Source organism: Eulemur rufifrons, chromosome 9, assembly GCF_041146395.1.
Source record: "Eulemur rufifrons isolate Redbay chromosome 9, OSU_ERuf_1, whole genome shotgun sequence".
Lineage (NCBI taxonomy): Eukaryota > Metazoa > Chordata > Mammalia > Primates > Lemuridae > Eulemur > Eulemur rufifrons.
The window spans coordinates 52,936,973-52,957,774 of NC_090991.1; the positions used below are offsets into that span (position 1 = coordinate 52,936,973).

Here is a 20,802-nt window from a genome sequence, read left to right on the forward strand (position 1 = left end):
TGACGGAGCAGTTCGCGGGTTTGCCAGACTGGAGGGGTCCTGGGGTTGGTGGGCAGCAGGAAGCACTCCTCCAGAGCACAGGCAGGGCCCAGGCAAGCCACAGCCAGCAGCCATTGCACAGACAGACATAGAAGTGAAGGCCTTGGTGGTAATTGTCCAGGGTATAGAGTTGGCCAGGCGTGTGGGTGCACAGAGGAAGTGGGGGTATCACTGCAATAGGCCTGGTCACAAGGGCCACATTATTGGGATGACCAGGAGTGACAAATCTGGAGATAAGGCAAGTGCAGGAGACCTGGAGCTCACAAATGTGTTGAAATGGTCATGAGAAGATGACACTAGGCCATACTAGAACTGCAAGGTTGCCGAGGACCACCCATGTCTACCCCACCCTGCAGCAGCTAGAAACAGCAGAAGGCCCCGTCCTCCTGCAGTGCCCCGAGGGTGCCCTCTAATGAGAAAGCTCCACATTGTACTCACAGAAAAGAGACACGCCTAAAGGAATTCTGTCCATTATTGCAGAGCATGTGCTAAAGACTGACTTTGGAACTAATAGGATGGGTAATTTATATACCACCCCATGCCAGCCAGACTCATTCTCTGCAGCTTTTCAGCCCTAGTTTATAGGCTGCTGTGATCTCTTCTGAGGGGAGTTGTTCTATATTGTGTTCCAGTGTATCCTTGTAGTAGCTGTGTGGGAATCTTTGTTTAAAGAAACAATTGGTTTATCAAACAAACATGTAATTATAGTGTGCCTAAGAATCACCCCCAAAGATTCTGACTTGGTTGGGCTAGGGTGGAACCTAGGAATCCACATTTTTAATAGGCACCCCCAATGATTCTGAGATTGGTGGTCCCTGGGACACCACTTTGAGAAATACTGGTCTGCGGCTGGACTGTAGGAACCGCGTCTTACTCCGTCTTGTACCCTCATCTCCGGCACAATGCCTGATGATACAGGCTGGTGCTCCACAAACGTGGGCAGGATGAAGGAGACAGCTGAGCCACGGAAGGAGGCAGGGCATCTTGCTGTGCTGCTAGGGACTGAGCCAGGAGGGTAGGCTGACGGCCATTTCCAACCCTTCTCAGAGTGGCTTCCCTCATCCCACCCACAAAACTCTGCCCGACTTAAAACTTTCTGCAGCTAATATGTTTTCGTTTTTGGATTTTAAATGGACATTATACTTACGCAAGTTTTCCTTATATTTAATAGGGAGAAAGAGCAAGAAACACAAGAAGAGGAACGTTTGATGGAAGAAAAGAAAAAGAAAAAGCAGGAAGAAAAGAAAAAGAAGGAAGGTGCTCAGAAAAAGGTTTGGCTAAAGTTACTGCCTCTCGTCTTCGTCCTTGTGTGTCTCACTTCCATTATCACAGCCATTACTTGTCAGAGTTTCACCTGATTGCTTCTGAAATCCGTATGCTAAATCTGCAATTAGTGAATAGTAGGTATTGTGCTGGTAAAGGAAATCCAGGGTGGCAGTCGCAAAGCGTCTTCCTTAAGGAACTAGAAATATTGGAACTGTGTTTTTAAAAAGCAGCGTTTCAGTTACTGGTGGTAAAGAATGTCCATGCCGTTCTTTAAAACGGACTGTCCAGAATGACCAAGTCTAAGAAATGAAGCAAGGACCATTTGACTGATCTTATTAGAAAAGCTAGAAATAAGTTTAAGCAGTTTCAGCAAATGTTCTCTTACAGTTCCTGTTATTAAGTATTAAAAATACCAAGTCCTACTGTAAACCTTGTAGTCATGCTTGAATTTTATGGCATTTAAAATGCTAAGTTGTGCCATTTATCTTTGTTCTTGCCTAGTGTAATGTATTTTGTAGTTTAAACTGTGTGCCTTTTAGACTCTATTAAAATATAGAGCTCAAATGAACTTGCAGATAGAATCTTTTTGAGTTTAAATTTATATTGGCATGTAATTAATATCATGTAGACAATTATAAATTTTTTCCAATAATAAATTATGATAAATTAACTGGGCAAAAACATGTTTTTAAAATTTCCAATATTAAAAGTCTGCTTATTAAACTTTCGTAGATGTGTATATTCTACACATTATTATTCCTAAAGAGTTTCTGATTTTTTTTTTCAGGCTGCTGATCAAAAAACCAAAGGTAAGTTTATTTATATTTGGGGGGGTACATTTTATGGCAATACCAAACTTGTCATGATGAGGATGACTTTTTTTAAATTGATGCTTAAAAACAAAGAATCTAAGCCTGCCTTGGGGTCTACTTTTTAATATTCATTGTGAAATTCTTCATTTATCACTGGTTTTACATCTACATCTCATTGGCATTTGGTTAATCTAAAAATGCCTAAGGAGTGTTATATTAGCTTTCTAAACAATGCTTTTTAATTTTCTTTTGGTTTGATTTCCACCACAGATTAAACTGATAAAGTTGATTCAATTTGAATAACCAAAGGATACTGAATTTTTGTAAGCTTCCAATTTCTTATTGCCAACTATCCTTTGTAATTAAAAGTATAGTCTTTCTATATTCCCTCTTTGCTTATTGATATGTAAAAGGTTTCTATCCTCCAAGTCCATAATTTGCTTGTCATTATCTTATGGGTGTTTATGGAAACACATGCAGTTGTCACTGTAACTCAGGCATCCCTGTGAGGTGCTGGAGATTCAGAACGAGCTAAGTGGAAGCCTCACTCTAAGTCTCTTCATTTTGTACCTGTTGTGTAGTTTTCCAGTGGCTGAAAGCACACACACTCAGGAGTCACATATACCAGCTCTGTTTAATTTAGGGCCAGTTACTTCACTTCTTTAAGCCTTAGGTATCTCATATATCAAATAAGAAAGGTAGTAGATGGATCCTGCCTCATAAAGTTGTTATAAAGACTAAATGAATGCAATTACTATTTGTCAATTAAAATAAAATAAAATAAAAAATACCAAATAAGATCATGCAGGAAAGTGGCCCAGTGCCTGGCATATAGTTGATGCTAAGTAAAGGTTTGCTATAACTGTTATTATTTTGAAGTTTTTATTTTCCGTTGGACTATCGCATATACACAATTGTGCGTGCAGACACGTGGACTAATAAGAATTTCTGTGAGAGTGCTATCTCAGGAGGTGTCACTCCTCATGCTCTACTTTTTAGCATCTTATAGTTTCCAAAGTAAAGGTTATATATGTTATCTCGTTAGAACTTCCTAACTGAGCAAGACAGTAATCAGTTTACAGATGAGGCTCCTAGCGTGAGTGGAGTGACTTGCTCTTGGTTTGGCAGTTAGTGGTAAGGACAGGACTCAAGGGAGCCACAGGGCCTCAGAGCCTCTGGACTAGGGTCACATTAAGAGATGGATTTAATGACATATCACTATTAAAAGGCGGCGTAACACTTTTTCAGAAGGGTCCAAGAAGGTTGTGGTACATAGTTATACTTGAATTTGTGATCCTGAATAATAGTGGTTTCTTATCAATGTCATTTAAAAATATAGAATTATTACCTGAATCATCTTTTTTTAACATTTTGAGAAGTTTTTACTGTCTGATTCAATACCAGCTATAATCTGTTGTCCTTGTAATTTTTTCTCCTCAAATAGTAACAAATTGCTTATTGTATAGTGATTATACATTACATTGTCGTGCCACTTTATACAGTTATTATCTTCTATTGCTGTTCTGATGAGTATTTTCATTGCTGGCTCCAAACTCTGCTGGATTTTTATCTTCCCCTTCTATCTTCTCTAAAATACTACACCTTTGGGTACAGTTTATCAGTAGCTATAACCAGCCTTAGAATGGGTCATAATAATGATAATGTCTTTCTAAACAAAACATGTTTTTTGAATTATAAATAATCTAGCAGTACTGCTAGGTAATTATTAATGAATGTTAGCAACATCAAGATTTAATTTTCCCAGACTCTTCATTATTACTGGTTCAAATCAAAATTAACTGCCTGTGAGGCAAACGGTTCTGACTTTCTGACTGGACATTTGTGTTAGATAATACAGACTGGGCCTGACTGAATATATGAGATATATTATACTACTAGTATTAGTGTTCATACATAAAATAGATTTACTTTTCTGACATTCTGTCATTTTGATGCGTTTCCTCTGCTCTAGCCTGTATGTCCGTAAGGGCAGGGGCTCCATCTGCCCAGTCCCCTCCTGTGCACAGAGTCAGCAGGCCTGAGATCAGGACAGTCACTTAGTGACTGCTTTCATGCCAAACCCTGTACTAGACCCTTACATTTATTATTTATAATTGTTGGTGGTGTTATATTCAGTGTACAGAGTAAAGAGTAAACTGTACTAAGGAAACTTCAGTAAACTGAAGCTATGAAAGTTTACTGAACACCCCCACCCCGAAGACAGCACTGCTAGCGAATGGCAGGGCTGATGTGTCCACAACCGTCCTATGTTTATAGCTTCCAAAAGGCCCACAACAGACTTTATCCAGCATCTCCTGTGTCTCAGTACCTACCATGCTTCAAAACAATGCTGTATCAGGAAAGGAATGCTTAGAGAGAGAAAGTAAAGTAACCAAGGTCACAGAGCTAGCGAGCAGCAGAGCTTGGAACAGGTGTGGCTTTGACTCCAGAACGAGGTCAGGCTGCCTGACTGGATGTGACAACCCATTCCAGAGTCACTAGGAGCTGGGGAAACCTACTCTTGTCATGAAGCAGCATCCAAAAGTCTCAGGGCCCTGAGTTGGTCAAATGCAGGAAAGTTTAGCAAATTGAGAGAGGCCAAGAGTTGAATACTCTTAAAAGAGAGGCTACAGTTATAAATTAGATTATATATTGAATCAATTAACATAGTAGAAAGAAGTTGGAATTGTTTTGGGTTTTGATAGTTAACTCAAACTAGACCAAATCAATTATAATTCCCTTGCTCTGCAATATTACATACTACTCAAATAGTAGTATTAATATTAATAAAATGCCTCCTTATTTAGCATTATATTTGACATAATTTTCTCAATAACTGAAACTTAACCCCTTTAAATTGTGATTTATTTTAACGATTTTGAAAACTCTTTAGAATATATTGTACACACATATATTATACCCCTCTGCCCTCTCCTAGAGAATATTTAGTCTACACCATTCTTGATAGATCATCTTCATTATAGCATTAATTATGCTTAAAATTTTTTTGCATCTGGTTATAACCATTGAACTTGTGCTGTGAATCTTTATTTAAAAGACTAATGCAGAACTGAATCTAACTAGAAATTTATCTTTTTTGAATAACTTAATCTAATGCATAGTATGTTTTGCCATCCTCCTCTCACAAATTTGAAAACTAGATTCCTAGAAAGTCTGCTTTGTAAAATTGTAACTAAAACAGAAATTTTGTCCCTGACTGTCTTTTCAAATCCTGACCTGTTATTTCTTTTTTGCCATCATTTTCTATTTTTTAAGATTCAGGCCAAGTGCATAAGTGTGTGAAACACTATGCTGCCAACATTCATACCCTGTATCCTCTCCTGATGTGCTGGTGGGAGCCATGGTGGGAGCATGTCTGCAGCTAGGAGACACACTCTCACTCAAATAGTGATTCACTTTTGCCTTTCACCAGTTTCTTCCTCCTAATTCCCCTTTGATTCTCCTCTGTACCTTTGAGTATGCAAATCCTGCAGTGGGATTGATGTCCTCCCCTCCTGAGGAATCTGGGCATGTTTATATACCTGGAATCCTTTTCTGTCATTGCCTCTCATCTTGGGTTGTAGTCAGCTCTTCCTTATTTTTCCTCGTGATGAATTATTCTCATTGAAAATAATTTGAGCATGATCTCTAAAGAGTAATCAAAATTTACTTGAAGTCTCTCTGTCGTGAGGTATTTACTCATTAACATTTTGTTAACTATCCTTGACTGCATCTCTTTATGAATTCATACACTTAAATATATATATATATATATATATATATATTTTTTTTTTTTTTTTAAGTACATTTTTTTTGAGACAGAGTCTCACTCTGTTGCCCGGGCTAGAGTGAGTGCCGTGGCGTCAGTCTAGCTCACAGCAACCTCAAACTCCTGGGCTTAAGCGATCCTCCTGCCTCAGCCTCCCGAGTAGCTGGGACTACAGGCATGCGCCACCATGCCCGGCTAATTTTTTGTATATATATATTTTAGTTGTCCATATAATTTCTTTCTATTTTTAGTAGAGATGGGGGTCTCGCTCTTGCTCAGGCTGGTCTCGAACTCCTGACCTCGAGCGATCCACCCGCCTCGGCCTCCCAGAGTGCTAGGATTACAGGCGTGAGCCACCGCGCCCGGCCTTAAATATATATTTATATGGCTTCTTTACTGTCCCTCCCACTCCCAGCCCACTTAGCATTCCCCGATCCTGCTTCTCCTGGAGCTGTGCTAAGCAATTTGAAAGCCTCTGTGGGAGCCTATTCACAAACAGAATAGACCTTTGTAAATTCTACTGAACACTGTCTTAGCATTGGTGACCAAAGATAGAGATAGCTGAATACTGTTACGTGGTATACCTTAGTGAGACCCTAGGTACTCTCACATTGGGGTGGCAGTGGAATCAGATATAATCCTGTTGCAAAATATTGTTACCTTGTGCTTAATAGCTCTCCTGTGGAATAACTGGTGTCTAAGTGTGTAATGCTTTAGACTAGCACGGGTTTTGCTTCCATAATCAGTAATCACTTTTCTTTATTTTGGGCACTGCCCTTAATTTGGACCCAGGTCATAATAGCTTGATGTGATATGATGACTTTGTGAGCCTAAATTTTCTTATTGCTTTCTGTTTTTTTTTAATTAATTGAATGAGTTTTTTAAGGACTATAACATTAATTTAATTCAGTGGTTTTAAACAGATTTTTTTAAAGTTCATAAAATAGATAAGTTTTTATACAGAAAACTCAAAGTTAATCATATGTGTGAAAGCAAATATCTTGATGACCCAATATGGCTCACATTCCTATGATTATTGAGTTATGATTTTGAGTTATATACTTTTATACATTCATACATTTAATTAGTATCCTTTTGTTTGATTTGGTTTCTTTTTTTAGAGACAGGGTCTTACTCAGTCACCCAAGCTGGAATGCAGTGGCGTGATCATAGCTTACTTCAGCCTCCAACTCCTGGGCTCAAGCCATCCTCCTGGCTCAACCTCCTGAGTAGCGGGGACTATGGGCGCTTGATCTCACTATGTCACCCAGGCTGATCTCCAACTCCTGGGCTCAAGCAATCCTCCTGCCTTGGCCTCCCAAAGTGCTGAGATTATAGGTGTGAGCCACCGTGTCCAGCCTAATTAGTATCCTAATCTTGCTTATAAGGAGTATAATTTAAGTTTTACGATCAGGTATTCAGTTTTGCCATGCAGTTAGTTTGTAATTGTTAATTTTAAGAAAACGTTTATGTACTTTTGTTAATATAAGTCAATTGAAACCGTTCCCTTTCATGTTGAGTGATAAAGGTTTTGCAGTCACAAATTATATGCAGTGTGCTATACTACTATTGAGGCTCATTCTAAACATATAAAGCTCTTTATCAACATAAATGAAAAGTATTGAGAATTGAGGTTTATAGCATATCTTCCCAATTTCATAGTCAAACATAGAGATGAACAAATGGAAGTGGGAACTTAAATTCTGTATGTCACTAACTAGGTGACACCTCTGTTTAGATGAGGCACTTGCTTGGTGTTTACTCATTCATTTAGGGGTCTCAACACAATAATCAGCAGTTAGTATTTTTAAAGCCATCAGATCCATGTTTTCCCCGAGTATCCTGGATTTTACATGTATTCATGTTCCCAAACCAAATATCATTTTAAATGTATAAGTTATTCCTAATGGCAGCAGCTAAAAGTCTATTTAGCATGCTTAGCACTATATGTTTTATAGAATATGGTATTTTATTTGCCTGTTTACAAAAGTAATGAAATCTTAGCGCTTGAAGGGTCCTGAGTGATTATCCAGTTTCTATGTTGAATAAGGAAAGGAGATCCAAATAGGTTAAGTGATTTGTATTATAGTCAGTGGCAGAACTAGAGTCCTCATCTTCTGGTTGTCAGTTATGTATTTTTCCTACAACAACATAATGGGACTGGAGACATAGGTGTTGTATGTCTATTGTCACTATAACCATTCCTTTTAGGAAGGATCTTAGGCACTTAGGGTCTTTTCAAATAAGACTGTAAGAAACTCCTAAGAGATTTATTATATGAAGACTCTTTAGAGGATGGCATCATTTAGGTTTTTAAATATTATTAATAGATATGTCTTTCTTTTGCTATTTGCTCTGTTTAAAGTAATTAATTAATTTTACTGTTAAATCCCAAGAGGAATATATAAAAAATGTATTAATTTTTTTCCTTTCCATGGGAGCAAAAGAAAGTATATTATGATGAGGTGTTTTTAAATATATAGGCAATTTAAAAGAATAAAAATTGGCTGGGTGCCGTGGCTCACACCTGTAATCCCAGCACTTTTGGAGGCCAAGGCAGGAGGATCACTTGAGGCCAAGAATTCAAGACCAGCCTGGGCAACATAGTGAGACCGCCCCCATCTCTACAAAAAATAAAAATTAGGTAGGTGTGGTAGTACACACCTGTAGTCTCAGCTACTCAGAAGGCTAAGGCAAGGATCACTTGGTCTCAGGAGTTTGAGGTTGCGGTGAGCTATGATGATGCCACTGCACTCTGGCCCAGGCAACAGAGCAAGACCCTGTCTCAAAACAAAACAAAAAAAAGGATAAACAATTATTGCCAAAAAAACTCTAAGCAGGTATGTGAATGTATAAGTTTCTTGATCGAATTTTAAAAGAAAGAAGGTAAACCCATTAAACAGTGAAGCAGCACAGTGCGCTGCTTTTTTATAGGTCCTTTTAACAGCATCTTCCTGAAGGTGTTTCTGTTGAGTCTCAGATAAAGTAAAAGTACCTATCTCCATTTATTGTAACTTTTCCCTAAAACTTTAAACATAAAAGCAGTTTCCAAGTTTAGAGAAAGTTACCAGTTTATAACTCTAAAGGAAGTTGACAGTCTGTTTTCTGAGAAATAATTTGTTTACCTAAATTGGTTTCATTTCTTTGTGTTTTTTAAACAGCTGTATTGATTCATAATTGATATACAATAAACTGCACATATTTAACACATTGACTGCCACACTAGGAAAAAAATGTTTTTCCTTGGGGCCACGGTGTTATTACAAAAATATAATAAAAACTTCGAAGATAAAACAATCCTTTCCAATTGTATGAAAAATTTCTTGTTTTTTATTGTTTTCTGTGCATGAGTTATATGCAACTTGAAAAATTGTTCACGTAGCTCCCAAGGAAAAGAGACATATGAGTCACATATGCTTTACGAGGCCCCAGGCTCAAAACTAGCGTGAGTTAAGTACAACTCACATGGCAGTTAATATGTTAAAGAGAACAATTTGAGAAGATTTGGCATGTATGCACCTGTGAAACCGTCCCCACAATCAAGATAACACCCATTGTCCATGAAAGTATCTTCGTGGGCCTTTCTAATCCGTATCTCCTGCCCCTGTCTGTCTCTAGGCAAACACTGATCTGCTTTCTGTCACTCTAAAAGAGTTTTTATTTTTAGAATATTATATGAATGGAATCATACACTGTGCACTTTTGGCTTCTTGGACTCGGCATATACTTTTGAGATTCATCAGTGCCGTCGCGTGTGTTAGAAGTTAGTTCCTTTTTATTGCTGGGCACTGTTCCCTCGTATGAGTACATCTCAATTTGTTTATCTGTTCACCTATTCATGGTCATTTGAGTTGTTTCTAGTTCTGAGCTATTATGAATTAAGATTCTAAGAACATTCATGTATAAGTCTTTGTGTGGATATATACTTTCATTTCTCTTGGGTAAATACTTAGGAGTAGAATGGTTATATCATACCATAGGCATATGTTTAATTTTCCAAGAAACTGTAAAACTGTTTTCCAAATTGGTTATACTGTTTCACAATTCTGCATCCTCACCAATACATGGTATGGTCATCTTTATAATTTTAGCCATTCTAATAGGTATGTAGTTGGTATCTCATGATTTTAATTTGCATTTCCCACGTGACTAATGTTGCACATTATTTTCATGTGCTCATTTACCGTCTGTTCAAATCTTTTGCCCATTTTTTATTGTTATTTATTTTCTTATTCCAGATTGGTTTCTGATACTAAATTGGCCTCTGGAGTTGGGCAGAAAGACTCATCACCGCAGCTTAGTTGTCTGCATTCCTTAATCACTTCCCTTCTTTCTCTGCACAGTTACTTGTAGTATAGTAATATCAGAAAACATACGCTTTCAAATATCACATTGTATCTGACTTTTAACACACCTAAGTATTGCATTAATAAATCAGCTAAATATTAGTCACATTTTGCTACTTAGAGTTGGCTAGTTAGTTCATTAATTAATGTAATAAACAGTTAGTAAATACCTACCAGACAGCAGAAATAATAAGTTCTCTTCTCAAAGAGATGTTTTAGTAGGAGGAGCTAAATAGATAAGCAAATGAATATGAAAGCAAATGAATGCAATAAAATGTTCTGGGTATTGTGATTTATTTATTTATCCCACACCTTCTACCTGAAAGAGTTTAAGTTTATTCATCTTTTCATCAAATATTTATGTATCTATAAGAAAAGATAACCTGTTTTGTAAAATAAGTGAGAAAACTGGGAAAGGAAAATACTGATACAAATGAAATAATTGCAGGCTAGAGCTGGGCCACTCTTCCAAGGACAAGGAGGGGTGCCTTATCCCAGGCATCCCAAACCCCTTCATCAGACCATCAAGATTGAACACTCTTTAACAGGCTATCCTATCAGAAAAAGGAGTTGAAACTAGGGAGGGTGGAAAGATAGCTTATAGAGTCCTTGTACTCCCTCTTAAGGACTGTAGATTTGATCTTCTAGACCAAAGGGAGCCATTGGAGAGTTTTAAGTGGAAGGTTTATATTTTGGAAACATCACTGAACCCGCAGGACTGAAGATAAATTAAGCAGGTGGTGTGGAGAGCGGGCTAGAGGCAGTGGGTGCGGTTAAACCAGTGCATGATCAGACTCCAGATGACCGGGTAAAGGATAGGGGTGGAGAGGGAAAGGCAATGTTGATTGATAGAATAGGCAGAACTTAGAAACTACCTGGGCTAATCATTTGAGCCAGCAGATATTTATTGAGCACCTACTATTTGCTTGGTTCTATGCTGGTTGCCATGGGAGAAAATGATTAAAAAAAAAAAAAAATACTCTTCCCGCTCTAATGGAGCTTGGAGCCTTATGGGGAATGGACATGAATGTCTATCACAATGATGTATGTATCTGTACTAACCAAGATGGCTACTGTGAAGGAAAGGAACAATGTTTAATGAAATCATAAACAAAGAAATCTGAACTAGGTTGGAAATTAAGGCATCCCTGGGTGATGCTGAACTGAATCTGAAGGATGAACTGTACTTAACCAGGCCAGGAAGGATAGAGAGAAGGTTTGCAACTCCCACATACAAAGGGAACAGCATTTGCAAGGACACTGTGGCAGGATGGAGCGTGGCATTTTCCCAGAACTAAACAAAGAAAAAGCTGGCAAGCAGGTGAGTAGTCAGCAGGGGGAGAGTGGGGTGGGTTGAGGCCTGAGTGGGAGATGGGACTGGCCCACCATGCAGGGCATCGTAGAGGTGTCATGTTCTTTTTCCTAAGAGAATAAGAAGGCTTTTCAAAATCAATTTGAAATAGGGCCAATTTTTCTCCTCCCTCACCAGCCTTCTCTTACTAAATGCTGGAGTCGTTTAACTTGGGCTCCCTCTTCTGGCAGGTTGTAGGATTCTGCACTTTTTGGGGGGAAATATCTAAGTCTTACTATACAGCTATTTCACAGTTTATCAATTTATTAAAGAAAACACACAGTCCTACAGAAGGCGGTGTACATGTCCTGGGAGAACACATTTGAGGCATAATTCAACTTAAACCTGTGTTTCATGAGATTTAGGATTTGCTGCTTGTTCTAAGAACTTGTTCAGTTCAGGATGATTTAGCATGAAAAGAGGACATGGTCAGGAGTTGAGGGAACTGACAAACTCACTCAGTGGACTTTCTTTACCTTTAATATTTTATGCAGAGTGTCGGCCTCACTTGGGAGCATTGCAATTGATGCTACATATTGAGAAGATTATAGAAAAGCCAGTGTGTATTAATGCTGTGTTGGTTACTCGGCTTGAATGTGTGCTGTTATCAAAATTTTCTATTTTGATCTTCTAAGTCAGCCTGCTGTTGCTTAAAAAGAAGTTAGAAGTACTTGCCTATAGGATAAACAATACATTTTCTTAGAGTAGTAGTGTCTAAGGCCCAAAACATAGTAACCTTTTAATGAAATGATTCTTATTGTTAGTAATCATTATTAAAATAATTTTACTTTCTTTTAATTTATGTTATCTAGTCTGTTTTATTGAGAGTAGCATTTAATTTAATTTAATGCCTTTTAGAGAGGTAACTGTAATACATTAGAATAGAAAATACCTCTAAACAGCATTTCTCATTAGCAACAGACACTAAGTTAATGTAGTTTGTAGTTAATGAGTTTGTGCTCATTTTGAGTTGGGCTCCAAGTGTTGCCATGGTGATAGAGCAGCCAGAAGCCTCAACTGAACAAACAGAAGGCCACTGCTTTGTATCCCACCGGGACAACTAATAAACACAACAGATGGACCCCCCTTACTCAGAGCTATCTTCTGTTTGCATCTCGTCATTCTGAAGCAACTTCTTGCCCCAATATTTGTTGCTGTGTAGGTTGCAGAAGAAATTGTAATAACAAAAATATTCCTTAGAATCACTGATTGTTTTGTCACAAGAGAATAGTTCTCTTATATGTAGCCGCATTTGTGAACAGTAATCATATGTTTGAGTAAATTTAAAATGTCAAGAAACTCAATCTTTGAATATATATTCTGAAATGACTAGAATTAATGCAAGATTTTTGAACATTTTTCTTTTTTTGTCATCGTGTAGTGCATAAGGGAAGTTCTGTGCTTTATCATACAAAACTAAGTTCTGAGATGACACCGTTCATAAGACATTATTGTAACGTCTTACTGATGGAGTTGGAGCATGAATGAGGAAACTATATTAAATTTACACACCATTTGTAAGGCGCATCCACATTTCAGAAAGACATGTTAAAATGTGTAGGTAAAATGTCCCTCCAGGTTAGCATTTACTTATAAAAAGTAAGTTTTAAAATACACGTTTCTAATCCATTGCATGCCTACTTTTCAGTACACTTTAGGCCAATGGTGGTAGCCCATGAGATTCTACTTGAGGGTTTATGTAAGTCCCTTTACCAGTAAATTCCATTAGAAGGAAACAGTTGTAGCTCATACCACATACTGTGATGTTGTTTAGGTGGATGAAAGCTTTAAATGTACCACTTGCCTAAAAAAAAAAAAATCTATGCTCTTAATCAGATTTTGGCTGAAGGATATAGAAACCACTGTAAGCTATTTTAAGCTAAATGAGTTTAAATATGGGAAACTGGGTGATTATAAAATCACTGAAAGGACTGGGGGGGGGCAGGCCCTTAGGCTGGGCCTCCAGAAATGACACTGCAAAGCTACCTCTGGGAAGAACTGGGAGGGCCCCCACTGGCCCTGTTGACTAGAGCACAGTGCCACTGCTGCTGTCAAGGGTCAGGTGCCTGCCAGGTCACACACACAAGCATCTAACTGGGGGAGCCTGAGCTGTGGCATCAGCTGTCCTTGCAGCGGGGCTGGGTAAGCTGTGCCAGGCCTCCCTCAGTCCTGCGCTGGGGGTGGGGTGGGGGTGGGGAGAAGACCACTTTGACTACTTGCTTTGTAACTTTTCTTGTAATTCATTAACACTTACGTAGCGCTTAACTTTTCAAACTGTTTGAGACCCAAATTAAGATGGGAGGTTTAGAGCCAAACTAAGATCTAATTCTCAATCCTGAGTACAATTGTCATCATCTCTTCCAAATTACTGCAATTGCTGCTTTAAGACTCTCTGCTTTCCCTTCCTTCTCCCCTTCTTTAATTCATTCTCTGTGGTTCTTCCTTTAACATGATTTAAAAAACAAAAACCATTTGTTTCTTCTGAGAGGATTATAACATAAAATTTACTGTGCACCATGTACCAGACACTGCTCTAAACTGTTCTTTACATATATAATATTAGCATTTCGTCCTCAAAGTACCGTCTCAGTAAGGGATTTGTAGCTCTGTTTTATCCCACACTTACCCACATTTCAAGATGGCACAATGGAGGGATGGAGAGATTAAGTAACTTACCCAGGACCCCTAGCTAGTAAGTGTCAGCTAGGTTTGAGTTAAGTCCATGCTCTTAGCTGTGGCACTACCTCTGAGACGTGCACAGGAATGATAACCCTTCCGAGTGGTGATTATCTCTGCCAGGGGAAGGCGGAATATACAGCCGTGGAGGGGAAGATGGGCAGGGCTTTGGTGGAATTGGTGACATTTTATTTCTGAAGCTGGAGATTGGGTACATGGAGGTTTTTTGATTGTTTGATCTTTATGCCTTTTTGTACATCTTAAATATTTCCGAATAAATTTTTAAAGAAAAGACTATCTTGGTAGTATAACTTGGGTAATTAAATAAGATGGAAACAGCTCAGTACACTTGGGTACCCCATGTTCCCCTGCTCTGTTCAGTTGCAGCTGAGAAAGTAGGTGGATCTTAGTAGGAAACTTCTTTTCCCAAGCTGTGTTCCTGCACAAGTTGCAGAGTTGAACAAGGAGGCTGCTGCCATGCTGCCTCCCTTCCCTGGGAAGGTAGTGCCAGACAGGATCACATGGTTCTAGAGCTTGCACACGGTCCCAGGGAGCCTCAACAGGTTTTAAGTGCTTGTTGAGTTTAGACAACCAGTGACCATCACAGCCACTTGACCATCCATGGGTTTGCAATCATAGGAGACTGTCCCTAGAGTTTCTCCCTGAAAAACTGGAGGCTCTGCACTTCTTCATGTGCTACAGCCAGGACAGGAACACCACGGAGTGTCGGTCCACCAAGCTGCCCCTGAGTACTCTCCCAGCTACTGGCCAAGTAATACAACCCAAAATCCTTACAAGGTCTGTGCCTACGTTTCCAGCCTCATGTCAGCCAGCTCTGCCCCTCAGGTACTCGCTCCAGCCCTACCAGCCTTGTTCAAGTCCCTGGAGGCGAGAAGCTCTTTCCCATGTCAGGGCCTTGCCATGCACTGCCTTGGCCGGTGGGAACGAGCTCGCAGGCACAGCACACGCACACGTGCACTTCACCTGGCCAACACCAACACCCTGTTGCAGCTTTATTGTCACTTCCTCATGAAGCTTTTTGAGTCTCCAAACTAAATTAGGTTCTCTTTTCCCACCATTACTTTTCTTATGCTTACCACAATTTGTGATTGTGTATTTGTGGAATCATTTTCAAGATAAAGTCCATCTATTACTATGTTAGCAACTATAAGGACAGGGGCCGTATCGTTTATTTTCCTCAGCATTCCCAGTGCCTGGCACAAAATAGGCACTCATTATGTCTTTTCTAAATAAGGAGAGGCCAGGTGGAGAGGTGAGGGTGCTGACACCCTGGGGCGGGGGAGAGAGAATGGCAGGTGGATCCCTGATTTACTTGCCCTGCTTTCCTTTTTTCACAGCACTTAGCACCTTCTGGTGACCCACATATCTTACTTATACATCATGTTTATCGTTTACATTTCCCCTGCTGAGATGTGAGCTCCATATGAACAGGAATTTCTCGTTTGTTCACCGACACAGCCCCAGCCTAGAAGTGCAGCCGGGCTGTAGAAAGCCGTGGTATTTGTCTAATGAATGAGTACCTAGAAGGTCATAGGCTGAGAGAGGAAGTGAGGTGGTAGCGGGGTTTCAAAGAACAGGAAAAGTTTTAAACACTTACAAGGGAATTTTGGCAGTCCACATCAGATTAGTAAGAGGAATTCTTAGTAGCAGTGGGGACTTACACTCACATAAGTAGATAGTTGAGCTCGTCACTGTTTCGGAGACTCTGTATGGCAGTGTCAGGCCGTCTGGAAACCAGACTGAAGGTTGGAATGATAGGGAAGTGTGGATAGCATAGTCGCAGGAAGGAATGTCGGGGGCCTCCAGTGTCAGAGAGACCGGCCAGCCAGTGCAAAGTGGCCAGGGAAGAGGAGGACAGGACGGGCTTGAGGAGGCCGAGGGCCCAGCTGGGAGCTAAGGAGACAGGTCAACGGCACAGTCCTCCTCTCTTGGCCTCTGAGAGATGATTAATATATTAAATAGTATAAAAGTTTGAAAAGGTTCTCCTTCTAAATAAAGTCCTCAGAGCCCTGAAGGGACAGTCTGAATTTCCTGTCCATACTGTAGCCAGTCGGTTTGGAAAAACAATAGTAGGAATTTATAAACTATTCGGCCCTATTATAACAGTGCTACTGAAAAATTTTTAGCTAAAAGCGGAAAATTATTTCTTGGAAAGAAAATTGTTTTAAAAGACTGTTGCTTTCTTATGTAGAGTTAACATCTACCTTTTCACCAGCAGATGTCACCCTCATTTTTTAAGAAGGTGAAAAGTTGTCCGGCAAAGAGTAACCAAAATTTCCATCTTGCTGAGTTTTTATTAGCTATGTGGTTATTAAATTGCTGCAGTCTTGATTTTTTAAAATAGAACAGTTGGTTTGTTGACGATCCATAAACAAAATCAAGCTAAAATTCCCATTGCCTTCCTGTGTTCTCTTGCTGTGTGAAAACACTGGTACGTAAAAAGGTAGATTTCTGTATGAGCCTTTATCATTTTGGATGTCCTTAGATTCAGGTCTGTTTGAAGAAGAGGTACATGAGTATTGCTTTAAGCCCAGACATGGTGGTCACACCTGCAATCCCAGCACTTTGGGAGGCTCAGGCGGGAGGATCGCTGGAGTCCAGGAGTTTGAGGCTGCAGTGAGCTATGATGATGCCTGATGCCACTGCACTCTAGCTCAGGCAACAGAGCAGGACCCTGTCTAAAAAAAAAAAAAAAAAAAAAAGATGACTTTGATATCCTATTTCTTTGGGCAGTAATAGATTTAGAAATTTAGATCCGAAAAGAGGGTATAGCAGTCAAAAAGTGCCCATTTGATTTACCTGTATTGGAATAGATCCAAATTTTGAGATCTTCCACTTACCATTTGAGATTATGTTAGGTGGCTGCCAGTTCCAAGGATCCAAAAAGTACTGGCTTACACCAGAGAAGATTTATCACTACATCATATAAAAGACCCAGAAGTACAGCTCAACTGGGTCAGAATTCCTGGTTCCTTCTGTCTTGTTGCTTTGCTGAGCAAGGCTCCTCTTCCCTTCCGTTGGGGTACAGGATGACCTGCAGACCGCCAGCCATTAGCATTGCAGGCAGCTGGAAATACTCCCGTGAGAGCTAGTATGTGGGCAGACTGAGCAATCTGTGTTTGCATGGTATTCAGGGGCCCTGGTTTCTTTTATTAATTGAAGAAATATTTAATGACATTTTTCTGTTTGTGAAACCATGTGCTAGTGCTTCAGTGTGTAGAGCTGTAAGGAAAAATCTCTCACCTGAAAAAAGCTTGTGATCTGCCACAACTCCTGGTTTCTCAGTGTGTTTCACTTTCAACCTTTATGAAAACAGTTAATTATATTTATGTTTAACATATTTCTGAGAAGCCAGCTGAAACTTTATAAACACTGTACACTTAGGCTACACTAAATTTTATTAAAAAACAATTTTCTTTCTTCAATAATAAGTTAACTTTAGCCTACTGTTAATTATTTTACTTTATAAACTTTTTAATTTTTTTAACTTTTTGACTCTTTTGTAATAACACTTAGCCTAAAAAGATAAACACATTGTATAGCTAAACAAAAATATTTTCCTTATATCCTTGCTCTATGAGGTTTTTTGTTGTTGTTATTTGTTTTTTTTTTCTTTACTTTTTAAATTTTTTGTTAGAAACTAAAACACAAACACATTAGCCTGGGCCTACACAGGGTCAGGATCATCAATATCACTTCCACCTCCTCCACATCTTGTCCCACTGGAAGGTCTCCCGGAGAGGTAACATGGAGCTGCCATCTCCTATGATAACAATGCCTTCTTCTAGAATGTCTCCTGACCTGCCTGAGGCTGTTTTACAGTTAACTGTTTTGTATATAAGTAAAAGCAGTACACTCTAAAATAATAGAAAGTATAGTATAGTAAATACATAAACCAGTAATATAGTCTTTTATATTACTGGCAGTGGTATAGGTTTGTTTCCACCAGCATCACCACAAATACTTGAATGATATGTTGTCCTATGATGGCTATGAAGTCCCTTTGTTAAAAGGATTTGTTCTGTAAAATTTGGATTCAGTCAAAAGGCTGCACTCAAGGATCCAAAAGGCCACATGTGTGGATAGGAATTTTTCAGCTTCATTACAATCTCATGGGACCACTGTGGCATATGCAGTCCGTCATTGACTGAAATGTCATTATGTGACACATGACTATATTCAGCTTTAATTGTTCAGACAACCCAGAGTGCACCAGAACATACTTCATATATTATCATCAGAATTAAAACAAAATGTATATAAATTCATGGACACCTGAAGATCCCATAAATTTTATAAACACTGAACAAGAGCAGTGGTTCTCACAGGGTGGTCCAGGGACCAGCAGCATCAACATCATCTCAAAACTAGCCAGAAATGCAAATTCCCAGTTCATCCTCCCCCACCAGTCTCCTGAATCAGAAAGTCTGTAAGTGGGGCCCAAGAGCCTGGGCTTTAATAAGCCCTTTGGGTGATTGTGATGCAAGCCAGGTGTTAGAACTACTACTCTCTATCTTTATCACCTTCATTTTCTGGATGAGGCACAAGATCTCAAGATCACACGTCCTTTGTAGGAAAACTCGGTCTCAAACCTAGAACTCTAGACTTTAGTCCAGTTCTAGCTCCAAAGCACTACATTGCCATTTTTTTTTTTCTCAGTTTATTTCAGTTTCCTTGGTTTGGGTTGGGTTTTAAAGAAATGTTACTAAAGTTTTGGGTTCTTTTTCGTTTTGTTCCTTTTAGTGCCAGAACCTACTAAGACCTGTTCAAGCCAGCCCCAACCTGCCGGTACCAGTCCTTCCACCAGCACTATCTCCAGCAGCAGCAATGGCAAGCGTGCATCTGCCAGTGGCCAGCAGCCAGCTGCATCCCGTTACCTGCCTCGCGAGGTGCCTCCACGCTTCCGCCAGCAAGAGCAGAAGCAGCTGTTGAAGAGAGGTCAGCCATTGCCTACGGGGACTCTAACCAGTGTGAGCCCAGCCCAGGGTGCTGGGCCTGCAGGGGTAAGCCCTCCTCCCCTGCCTGGAGCCGGAACACAGCATCATCCCAGTAAGCTCCAACCAGGTAAAAACCACATAGAATTAGACATTCTTTTGAGCTGAGAACTGGTGTGCTGTTTTTAGCTTTGCTGCCGCGTAATAAAAATAGACATATTTTGGTCCATGTTGACTATATAGACATAATAGAGACAGATTCATTCCAGTAGTTGGATTTTAAAATTTAATTGTATTTTCCCCTTATTTATTTACATTATTTTTCATGTATTTGTAGATGGCTTTAGCTACTTCAGTTCAGTTTGTTTCTCACCAGAAACTAAAGGTCTGGGCATAGGTTTATACGAACCCATCAAAGCAGATGCTGCACAACCCTACAGTGAAAATTTTTTAAACGCTTTTCTCTCAATTTACTAGGCTTTGTAATGAGTGCACACACTCATTCTTTGCAAGGTGACAGCCTTCTAATGAGTGTTTCTAACTGTAACTTAGTCACACACTTTGAGCCAAACCTGTCTGATATCTTCTCATCTTAAGCTCCTGCGGAGTCCAGGATTTTACTCTGCCTGATTCTTATTGCTTCCTTGCCTGCAATTAGATGTTTGCTTTCTCTTGGCTCCCAAAAAAATCACCACTTGTTTATTTGCTTTCCAGCTGCCAAAATGTAGATGTCTCTTATTTCATCTCCTGTCAGCTCCAGTTCCAATCTCTTTGACTTTATGGATTTGTACTTTTGAAAAATTTGTTTATTGTAGTTTTAGGGAATTTTTGGAAGAGAGCAAAGTATTTGTGTTCAGCTGCCATGTTTATGTTCTCAACTTTGGCTCACGTAATTTAACCAATAATCAGTGCTGTTTCTAGAATGGAAACATATCTGTTGATGGTTGTGAAATTCAGGTCTGTAATTAGATAACCAAGGAGGCTTATTTGATTGGAATTTAAAAGAAACATGTCACAAATTATATTAACACATGTTTTCTTTGCTGTGCTGCCTTTTAGTATGGGGAATAATTCCAAAATGACCTAAAAGTATTTATAGCAATGTTTTGTAAAACCATGACTTTGTAGTGTATTCAGAATAATATTCTTACCTTTCGTTAAATCAGAGGTCCCCTCACAAATCTGCCCTAGTCACCTAGTTCCTAAAACACAAACTCTCAGTTTTTCTGCCTGGCTATTAAGGCACTTCACAGGCTTGTCTAGCCAGCCTTTTTCCCTCCTATTCTCCATGGGCAACTTTCTATTCTAACCGGGACTCCTTCCTTAGTCTCTCTCAAATAAGCCATGCTCAGTGTCAAGTCTTTTCCCAGTACATCTAGAGTGCAGTGGCATCATCATAGCTCACTGTAACCTCCAACTCCTAGGCTCAAGTTATCCTCCTGCCTCAGCCTCCAGAGTAGCTGGGACTACAGGCACGTGCCACCACACCCAGCTAAGCACGTACACCTTGATTGTCTTTTGCCTTTCTTTCTCTCCAGTTCATTGTCACCACCCCCATGAAGGTTACTTTTAGTATCTCTACCTTCAT

At 39.5% G+C, this 20,802-nt stretch overlaps 1 protein-coding gene across 2 annotated transcripts in view; it reads left to right on the plus strand.

The window, feature by feature from the left end:
* Positions 1 to 20,802, plus strand: part of TNRC6C (trinucleotide repeat containing adaptor 6C) — a 129,190-nt gene that overhangs the window by 42,480 nt on the left and 65,908 nt on the right. Inside the window, exons 2-4 of one of the 2 annotated variants that reach the window (XM_069482911.1) lie at positions 1,211 to 1,310; positions 2,093 to 2,114; positions 19,024 to 19,344. In XM_069482911.1, coding sequence (XP_069339012.1) covers positions 1,248 to 1,310; positions 2,093 to 2,114; positions 19,024 to 19,344 — 406 coding nt within the window. In that variant the 5' untranslated portion in view covers positions 1,211 to 1,247. Of the gene's footprint in view, positions 1 to 1,210; positions 1,311 to 2,092; positions 2,115 to 19,023; positions 19,345 to 20,802 lie in introns of those variants that run through there. The other variant, XM_069482913.1, reaches the window with a different exon arrangement.